General features: G+C 35.5%; 1 protein-coding gene and 1 pseudogene across 1 annotated transcript in view; one reads left to right on the top strand and one right to left on the bottom strand.

The window, feature by feature from the left end:
• Positions 1-4,291, top strand: part of mfsd14a1 (major facilitator superfamily domain containing 14A 1) — a 9,015-nt gene extending 4,724 nt beyond the window's left edge. Inside the window, exons 7-12 of the mRNA XM_016507354.1 lie at positions 1,182-1,295; positions 1,426-1,497; positions 2,141-2,253; positions 2,426-2,523; positions 2,604-2,758; positions 3,761-4,291. Coding sequence (XP_016362840.1) covers positions 1,182-1,295; positions 1,426-1,497; positions 2,141-2,253; positions 2,426-2,523; positions 2,604-2,758; positions 3,761-3,967 — 759 coding nt within the window. The 3' untranslated portion in view covers positions 3,968-4,291. The remainder of the gene's footprint in view (positions 1-1,181; positions 1,296-1,425; positions 1,498-2,140; positions 2,254-2,425; positions 2,524-2,603; positions 2,759-3,760) is intronic.
• A 2,629-nt stretch (positions 4,292-6,920) lies between these two features.
• LOC107704432 (spindle assembly abnormal protein 6 homolog) overlaps positions 6,921-9,781 on the bottom strand; it is an 11,250-nt pseudogene continuing 8,389 nt past the window's right edge.

Genomic DNA, 9,781 nt, shown 5'->3' with positions numbered 1-9,781 from the left:
AAAAGCTTATTGTATTACTGTATTAAAAGCTCACTGTATTATGTAAAATATTATGAATATCGCGCTCCTGGAAAAGGCTCTCAGCCAATCAGATTCAAGGACCAGAAAGAACTGTTTTATTTTATATATATATATATATATATATATATGTGTGACGTGTGCATTTTTTTCATTGTCTAATTTAGTTTTAAATTTTAATGTTCAAGTTTGCAAAGTTTGGATATCTGAATGTATTTGTCATGAAATGTATCTCTTGAATGCCCTGAAAACAGTTCTATTTGAATATTATTTATATATTGTTGTAGTATTTATTAATATTTAAAATGAGCTTTTATATTCCGATTTCTCATTTTAATTTTAATCTTAGTACGTTTTTAATGGTAGTAATTTTTTATTCGTTTTTGTGTAAATGTCTATTTAGCATTTTTTTTTGTAGTTTTAGCTGTTTAATTTTGTATTATTTTATATACTTACAAATTACAATATTTATTTATAGTTTAGTTAAGTTTAATTATTTTTCTATGAATTTTATTGCATAATAATTAATTGATTTTTTTCATCTCAAACTGCATTAGCACGTGTTGTGTGCAATATTTGTACAAATAGAGATGTGTCTATAGTAAAATAGCCAGTGTAATCATTTGTTATTTTTTTATATTTTATTGACAAATAAACTAATAAATGACTGGTATTAAAATTCTAGCCATTTTGAAATACATTTAAAACACTAAAAACTAAAACCAGTCATTTTAAATCAGGCACGGCGCCAGAATTTTTTCTCTACCGGTGCTAAGGGGGGGCTAGACCAATATGTGGGGGTGCTAAGAAAATAAATGATATTGATGAGTTACTTCATAAAGAAATGGGGCTAAACCGGGGCTATTAAACCTAGCCCCAGTGTAGCGCCATCACTGTTTTAAATACATGGCATTTTAATAGATTACCTTTACAGTGATTTTAAATTCTTAAAAATGTTAAAGATTAATTTTAAATGTTAAATGTGTTGGATGTAAAAATATGAGTAATATTTTATTGCACAATTAAATATCCAATATCCACATTACCTTTTAAAAAATTGATGAAATTTACAATGGAACTATTCTTAAATCAAGAAGAGTGTTTAAAAAAAATGACATTCCCACCCAGTTTGGTTCTAAGCATCAATCTCTTTTTCTCTACAGTCTTTGAGGAAGGTGGGTCAGGACTCGACGGTTCTGCTCATCTGTATAACAGTGTTCCTGTCGTATCTGCCTGAGGCTGGGCAATACTCCAGCTTCTTCCTCTATCTGCAACAGGTCAGCAAGGGAGGGATTTCATTTATCTCTGTGGTTAATATTTAACTTGCTGTTTAATTAACTGTGTTTACTGGGGCAAGTCTGGTTTATCAAAATTCCGTTAGTTTTATTGTTTTATCCTCTTATCCAGATAATGGGATTTTCACCTGAAAGTGTTGCAGCTTTCATTGCTGTTCTAGGATTGCTGTCTATTGTTGCACAGGTCAGTATTTTTCTGTTATGGCGCTTTTCCACTGCATGGTACGGTACGGCTCGGTACGGTTCACTTTTGGGGGGTTTCCACTGGGAAAAGTACCTGGTACTTTTTTTAGTACCACCTCGGTTGAGGTTCCAAGTGAACCGCACTGTTACCAAAACGTGACGTGTAAACTCTGCTGATCACGGATTGGCCGGAGAGAATAGCCACTACCTGCGTCACTGAACTTGCGAAACAAAAAACAACAGAACCGCTAGACTTAAATCAGCACAGCCAGCGAAGGATCAAACGCAACTGTTTTGAACGAGCGCACTTTTTTTAACAACCAAAAAGTGGCTGTTTCGTTGTCTGTTGAGGAAGTACAGACGCTCCTCTCGTTGATAGCAGAGGAGCGGATCCAGCGAGAGCTTGATGGGGCGATGCGGAATGAAAACGTTTTTCAGAAGTCGCGGCAGTATAGGCGGCGCAACTAACGACATGTGAATAGTCCCGCCCACTCTAAAGCGGTACTAAACTGCAGTGGAAACGCAAACCGTGCCGCACTGAGCCGTGCCGAGCCGAGTTGTACCACGCAGTGGAAAAGCGCCATTAGATACATACTAGTAAAGGATGTGGATGATGTTAAATGTGACTTTTTTTCTGTCTACAGACTGTTGTATTAAGTTTACTAATGCGTTCCATCGGGAACAAGAACACAATTTTGCTGGGATTGGGATTTCAGATTCTGCAGCTCGCCTGGTACGGGTTCGGATCGGAGCCATGGTAAGTCCAAGAGCCTTGGTTATAATTTATAAAACTGATAAAGAAAAAAATAAATCATGAAAAAAAAATGATGTCTTTGTAATTAATTGTTACATCACTCGTAAAGCAACAGTTCAACCAAAAATGAACAATCTACTAATGAAATGTCCAATGCATTGCTCCCAACCTCCAGGATGATGTGGGCAGCTGGAGCCGTTGCCGCCATGTCTAGTATCACTTTCCCTGCTGTTAGTGCCCTGATTTCCCGCACAGCCGATCCGGATCAACAAGGTAGGTTTTCTTGAGTTTTATGAAGTTATAGATGCAGGGTTGTTCTTTAAGGCCAACTGCTAAAGCTCTTGTTTCTGCAGGCGTGGGTCAGGGTATGGTTACTGGAATCCGCGGGCTGTGTAACGGTTTGGGTCCGGCCCTCTATGGCTTCATCTTCTACATCTTTCATGTCGAGTTGGACCAAGTTCCAGAGAAAGAACCGGATATACAGCATCACCATGATTACCACCAACAGGTAAGTCACCGCACTTCGTTAAATATAACTGAACTACGTTGATTGCCGTTTACTGTCAATTCAGGTTTGTTTTAATGGTTAAATTAGTTTTTCAAATAGACACTAATGTTTTGTTAAAATTCTAGTCTAATGCTATTAAACAACACTGAAGTATAAAATATACTTTTCGTGCCATTGCATCGTTTTCATAATTCTCTGAAAGAAGTTTGGATACCTGAATGAAATGCAATAAAAACAAAAGAACTCAACCTAGCCTCCACAAGTCGAGCAGAATTTGTGTAAATTGTTCATAAAATTGAACTGTATAGAATTGAACTCAATAGAATTGTTTGGTACCAATTTGTAAATTGCTTGTAAAACACTTCTTAAGAAGTCAAAGCAAAATTAATTTAAATAGTTAAAACTATTTGCAAGATTTTGATCACAACAAAATTTGGGGAAGTTGTTCATAGGACTATTATTAAGTCAAGGGAAATACATTTAAATAAGTCATAAAACTATTTGCAACAATTCATGCAGAGTGAGTTTGTTGTTAATTGTTTGTATAACCATTCGTAAAAATCTGAGCTGAACCAATTTGTGTAAATTGTTAAATTGCAGAACTTTTGTTATTCTCGGAAAAATGTTTGAATACCTGAAAGAATTGTTTGGTAACTATTTGTAAATTGCGCGTAAAATAATTGAAGGCATAATAAATTAAAATATATATTTTTTAATATTTGCAAAAATTCAAACAGATCTAATTTGTGTAAATTGTTGGTAAAATTCCAGAATCACCTGTATCCAAGCAATTCGAAACTCAAACTAGCCTCCATATGTAAAAATTAGTGAATTATCACAGTGCAGTAGGGTGAAGGAGTTTATAGAGATGCATTTTAAAAAGTCATCGCGCATAGTTTTGTTACGAACATTTGTCTAAATAGGCCTTCACCGTAGACAGTTTTGGGAAAAGTTCTTGACTTTGCGTTAACCGTTTTCCCGCCTCATGTGTTCCTCTAACAGAGTGCAATAATCCCGGGACCGCCGTTCCTCTTCGGTGCGTGTTCTGTGCTGCTGGCGCTCCTGGTGGCACTTTTCATTCCCGAACACCCCCATATGGGCACTCGTGCGGGCAGCTGGAAGAAGCACACATCCCCCCATGGCCACCCGCACAGTCCCCACCCACCCGGAGAGGCCAAAGAGCCCCTTCTACAGGACACTAACGTGTGATTGGGAGTTTCGATGTGGCCATTTTGGCCACACCCCCTATTACGCATTGGGGAAGAAACTGCGCATGGAGGTTATTGTCATTTATTGAAATATAAAGCTATATCGGAGGCACGGTCAGTTTTGCGCTTAGAGCCCTACCTTCCTGCAGAATTTCATTTAAATACACCTGAACTTGTTCATTAAGGTTTATGGAAATTACAGACAGGAAGGAAAGTCTCCATGGTTAAGACTGGGCGTCCCTGCTGAATCGCCAATAGAGCACCACTTTTTAAAAGAAATGTATATAGAAGAACATATATTTAACAATGGTTCTGTCCAAAGGCACTATTGCAATGGCTTGTATTTATTCTTTTTATTACTTGTTTTTTGCCTTTTTTTTCTTTCTTTTTACATTGCTCTGCTTGGCTGTCTAGTTCTTCATTACCATAGTTCACTCAGGGACATTAACCTAGTCAGGAATGTTTCTGAACACAGTGTGTGTTCCCCTTTTCAGAAGGGCCTAGCGACAATGTACAAATAACAGGCTTCATTCATGAAACGCAAGCAGAACAAATTGTGTGAATCAACTATTCACAAGAATTTGCATTGAACAAACTTATGTAACTTGTTCGTAAAAATATTTGTTGAAAAATGGTAGAAATTGTTCCCTAGAACTATTTGCAAGAATTTGCAGAGAACAAATTCTTCCAAGTCATTCGTAAAGCCGCTCGTAAGAATTTCAGTTAAACGCATTTGTGTGAATTGTTCATAAAATTACTTGCAAGGTTTTGAGTTGAACGAATTTGAGTAATTCGTTCGTAAAACCATTCATAAGAATTTTAGATGGAAAAAATTGTTATTTGTTTCCTACAACTATTTGCATAAATTTGTTCAACACAAATTGTTGCAAATCTTTCATAAAACCATTCTTAAGCATTTTGGATGAATTGCAGTTGTGTGAATTGTTTGGAAAATTACTTCGTAAAACCATATGTAAGAATTTGCGCTAAACAAATTTCTGCAGATTGTTTGTAAAACCATTCATACGAATTCTAGTTGAACAAATTTATGTAAATTGTTGTTCATATAATCATAAGAATTTAAGTCAAAATTAGTTGTTTTTGAGGCCCAGTGACCTTACTGGATGAAGTGGTTTTGCTATAAATGTGCTGCATTCATGAGATCACGAGTTTGTTTGGGAACATGACAGATAATTTTTACGGATTTCTAATGCTTTGACGTGAATGGCCTTAACTGAGTTCGGTTTCAGGCTTCGACAAACGAACGTCGCAGTGGAATGATTGTGGTACAGCTTCAAAGTTCCTTTTCGTTTTCTGCTCATGTTTAAGCTGAAGCCTGTTTTCTTTTTATCACTTAGAATGGTGACTTTTCCCAGCTTAAATTGTGTTGTTGACGGAAACTGGCGAATTTAAGTGACGCATGAGACTCGAGATCTACACAACTGAACAGTCTTGTGTAAAATAACAGTAGAGCTGACTCTAGATCAGTAGTGAAAATGAAATGCCTGACGAGTCTTCTGTCTGGATTCGCTTTCGGCCTTGTGTAGAAACATTCTTTTATGAAAAATATGTACGTTTACGCAAAACACTTCGCAAATGCCAACTGACATTTGACAAACAAGGTGAAATTTGCCAGTGGCCTTTCTATTTTTTTTTTGTTTTCATAAAGACAGATGAATGGCTCATGTTAAGGTTCGACATTTGACCTAATGTATGGATATATTATTGACACAAGACAGGCGAGTTAATCTGAAATATTAGTTGTGTGCTTTGGATATTTATGAGATGATTTCCTGTTAAATATTTCCTTCATTTTAGAATACAGTGTGCTTTTTTTTTTACGTTGTGTGGTTGTGCCGTCTTCATTATAAATTTTAAACATGGTGTATTGTTTTTGACTGAACAATGTAAATATGTCTAAACATATTAAAGTATCTAAACATGCATTTCAATAAAAGTTAAATATTTTGATATATGTGTGATCGTGTTGGTTGTTTTTATACTTTAAGCTACACAGTAAAAAGGTGAACAATTTTTTCAAACTGCATTATTTTATTTACGGTTGTCCTAAAATTGAGCTACTGATGAACAAGCAGCCAAACTGCAATCCATGATAAACAGATTACAAAGTTCACTATGTTAAACCATAAATAGAAAAATATAAATGTACACACAATGAATTATATACAGCTTTACACAGCAAACCAGTCTCAACGTTTTGTCATCCATATCAAATCCTTATATTAACCTTAAAATTGCCAATCATATGAATAGCACTATTTGAGGATATACAATGGCAGCTCTCTGAGTGTTTGGCAAAGGTTCATGTTCAGAGACAGTTCATGCATGGCACGATCAAGTTTAAGACAAGAAGACATTTTATAGGCACCAGAGACCTAAAGGACCAAACTTTAGCACCATTATTATTGATAAATTAGTCCCACACTAATGCCAAAGTCTCAAGCAATCAAGGAATCTCTTTGTAAACTATGGAAACCACAGAATAAAGATGAAAAAACAAATGTCTATTTCAGAATTTTGACTTTTTGAGTTTATATTTCACAATTCTGTTTAGCTTCCACCACAGAATGAAAAATAAAAAGTAACTGACTTTAATCTCACAATTTTGACTTTTTTCCTCACAAATGTAAGTTATATCTCACAATTTCTCAGAATTGCAAGTCAAAAGTCTGACTGGTCAGATGAAATCAGAATTGCGAGAAAAAAAGCCCATTCCCGCCACAATGACTTTTTTTTTTTTTTTGCAATTCTAAGTCATAATAGCAAGGTATAAACTTCTATTTGACTTCTATTCAATTATTTTTTCTTGCCATTTTTTTCTCAGAATTGCAAGTTTACATCTTACAATTCTGCCTTTTTTCCCCTTTTTTATTTATTTTTTAATTTTTTATTCTGTGGTGAAAATGGGCTTCCATAGTAAGCACGTTGAGAACTGGATTTAAAATAAATGTTTTAATAAATTATTGAATACATTTTAAACAAGAATATCATCTGCATGGACACTTTGCAATGAATTCCCATCTTAGTAATGGCGCTCACACATTCAACGTAGTGATGAATAGAAGTGCATCTGAACTGCTGTTCGTCATCCTGGGAAATACGCAGAAGCTGCGGACGCTGTTGGTTTTGCTCCAGCTGTGTTCAAAGGCTTAGGAACTTCTGTAGATAAAGATATTCAACATTTAATAAGAAGGTCTAAAATTAAGAATAAATAGGGAAAAGTAGTTTTTGTGGTTTGCCTCTATTTAGATGCATGCTGGGTAGGAGGCCGCGGAGAGGGATGCTGTCATCTCGTCTCTCAAAGTACTTGGAGTCCAGACCAACAGGCTCTCCGCTGTTATGAGCAGAGATACCGGTCACACCAGAGGCTTTATTTCAGAGAACAGGAAGTAGATGGATTGGAAGAAGAACTCACTTCTCTTTATTGGAGGGTTGGGAGAATGCAGTGGGACTCAGGTCTGCTGCTGAAGGTTTGGCACTCATAGGGTTAAAATGGACCTAAAAAGAATTCAACAGTGTTTTTTGTCAGACACGTTCATAATTGTGATTGTCAGTGAAAAACACAAAGGCTTTGCTCACACTAACAGCTACAGTTTGATTTTTAGGCACATCAGTCAAATGAGTTCAGTTTTCATAGCAATATGTATGTGTGTGTATTTATTTTCAACAAATTGTGGACAATTTTTTAAATATTTTATGTTTTAATATTTTAACAAAATGATGGTGAAAACAATTTTGTAAAAAAAAATTGGGGTTGAGAATTAACAAGTCAAAATTATGGTAAAAATTCATTAAAAATATAAAAATATCTTTTTGGAAAATTTGGAAAAAAAAAAAGTTGCATTATGGTGAACAAATGTTATTAAAATTATATATTTTTGACAATTTGAAAAACAAATGTTTAATATTTTCACAAAATAAAGTGAAAATGTTAAACTTTTTGTAAAATGTGGGGGGGTTAAAATTTTCACAACACTGACAGTGACAATACACTTAGCTCACAAGGTGAGACAAAATGCAGATACTTGGTTCACTAGAACGAGACAAATTTTTTAATACTTAAAAAATTGTTTTTTTTAATTTTAATCACAAAAAGTAAACCAATGCAGTTGTATTTTGAAATGTGAACTAAGGGGAAAAACAGGCTTTAATATGACTGTATTTATATATAAAGTAACGATGAGGAAATAATAATTGGCCTCAAATAAAGTATCAAAACCAAGTACATGGTTTTATTAAACAACACTGTTAAATACACAATGTAATGCCTATATTATAACAAATACCTGCAGAGGGCGCCAACTCAACGACGTTTAAATCCATTTCATTTTAATATTTGGCCACATGCAAAGTCGGAAATTTTATTTTGAAATCGCGATGTACAATAAATCGCATATTCAGAAATATGTTGATGTATTCTCCTGTGTTGGCATAGGTTTAAATTATTTATGTTACAAATCAAGTTTAAATCAAATTTACACTGGCAATGAATGGAGTTAAGACTGTGGACATGGTAATTAGTGCCAGGAGAGAGGACAACATTCCCTCCCCTCCCTCTCCTGTTATCTCAGGACATGCAATTAGTAGAGTTTCCACCTTTAAATTGCTTGGAGTTCAAATATCCTCTGACTTGTCATGGGATGCCCACATTAAGTACATTATTTCGAAGGTGCGCCCCAGAATATACTATCTTTGCGCTGCAAAAAAAGCGGGTCTTCCTTGTGATGTTTTGGTACAAGTATATTTGACTTTTATACGGCCAGTTCTCGAATATGCTAGTCCAGTATGGGGTGGTCTACCTAAAGGTCTCTCTGAGGAGTTAGAGAGGATCCAAAAGCGATGCTGTCGGTTAATAGGCATTCCGACTTCAACTCTCCCAACACTGAGTGAGAGGCGTGAGGAAGCCACCATACGTACGCTTACTAAAATACTCAAGGACAGTTCATCACCATTGCATTGTTTCCTGCCTATGGCTCCAACACCTACTTATTCTCTTCGGCGGCACAAGACATTTGTTGTACCCAGGAGTAAAACCAAACGTCATGAACTCTCCTTTATTCCCCGTGCTCTAAATTTGTTGTATGGATAACTTACAGGTCCTTGATTAGGATGCCTTTTCTGTGAATCTGTGTTATTCATATATGTATGTATGTACGTGTATATACAATATATATATATATGTGTATATATATATTTTAGCAAATTTTGTATTTTTATTTATTATGCTTGTATATCAGTTATCTTTTATTTGTTTTATACTAAGTAATGATTGTCTTGGCGTATGTGTATGTTTGACACATTTCAGGGTTTTGTGCCGCAATATCCTGTCATGTCAAACTTTAAATAAAACTATACTAAACTAAGTGAGTTTTCCCAAATGAACGTTAAGCAACCCAAACTTACCGCATATGCAGAGGAAGAGTTTAGCCCATTTCACACATACAGTCTTTACAGGTAAGAGATCATGTGTGAACAGGACTTTTTCAAAAATACAGGTAAGTGCATTCTGGCAATCATATCGTTCTTATGGAGATGACGTGATTACTCTGAGCTGTTTACAAAGCTCCGCTGCTTTTTTAAATAGCTTTTCTGTGTAAATATAGATTACGCTAAATGGAAATCTTTGATTATTGCGCCTCGCAGCTTTTTCAACGTGTCGCGCTCGAGACCCAGGCTTCTTTTCCATTCATCAGCTGCGACTCCGCAATTGGAAACTATTATGCGCGTCTCGTGTTTATAAGAGCAAAAACTTCTGATTGGCTAGTAATGTTAGTTTGGTTGAGAGTGAAAGCTG

This window comes from Sinocyclocheilus anshuiensis, unplaced genomic scaffold (genome assembly GCF_001515605.1).
Source record: "Sinocyclocheilus anshuiensis isolate Anshui unplaced genomic scaffold, SAMN03320099.WGS_v1.1 scaffold1546, whole genome shotgun sequence".
NCBI lineage: Eukaryota > Metazoa > Chordata > Actinopteri > Cypriniformes > Cyprinidae > Sinocyclocheilus > Sinocyclocheilus anshuiensis.
The sequence above is the reverse complement of the archived record's forward strand: the minus strand, read 5'-3'. Positions and strand labels throughout refer to the sequence as shown.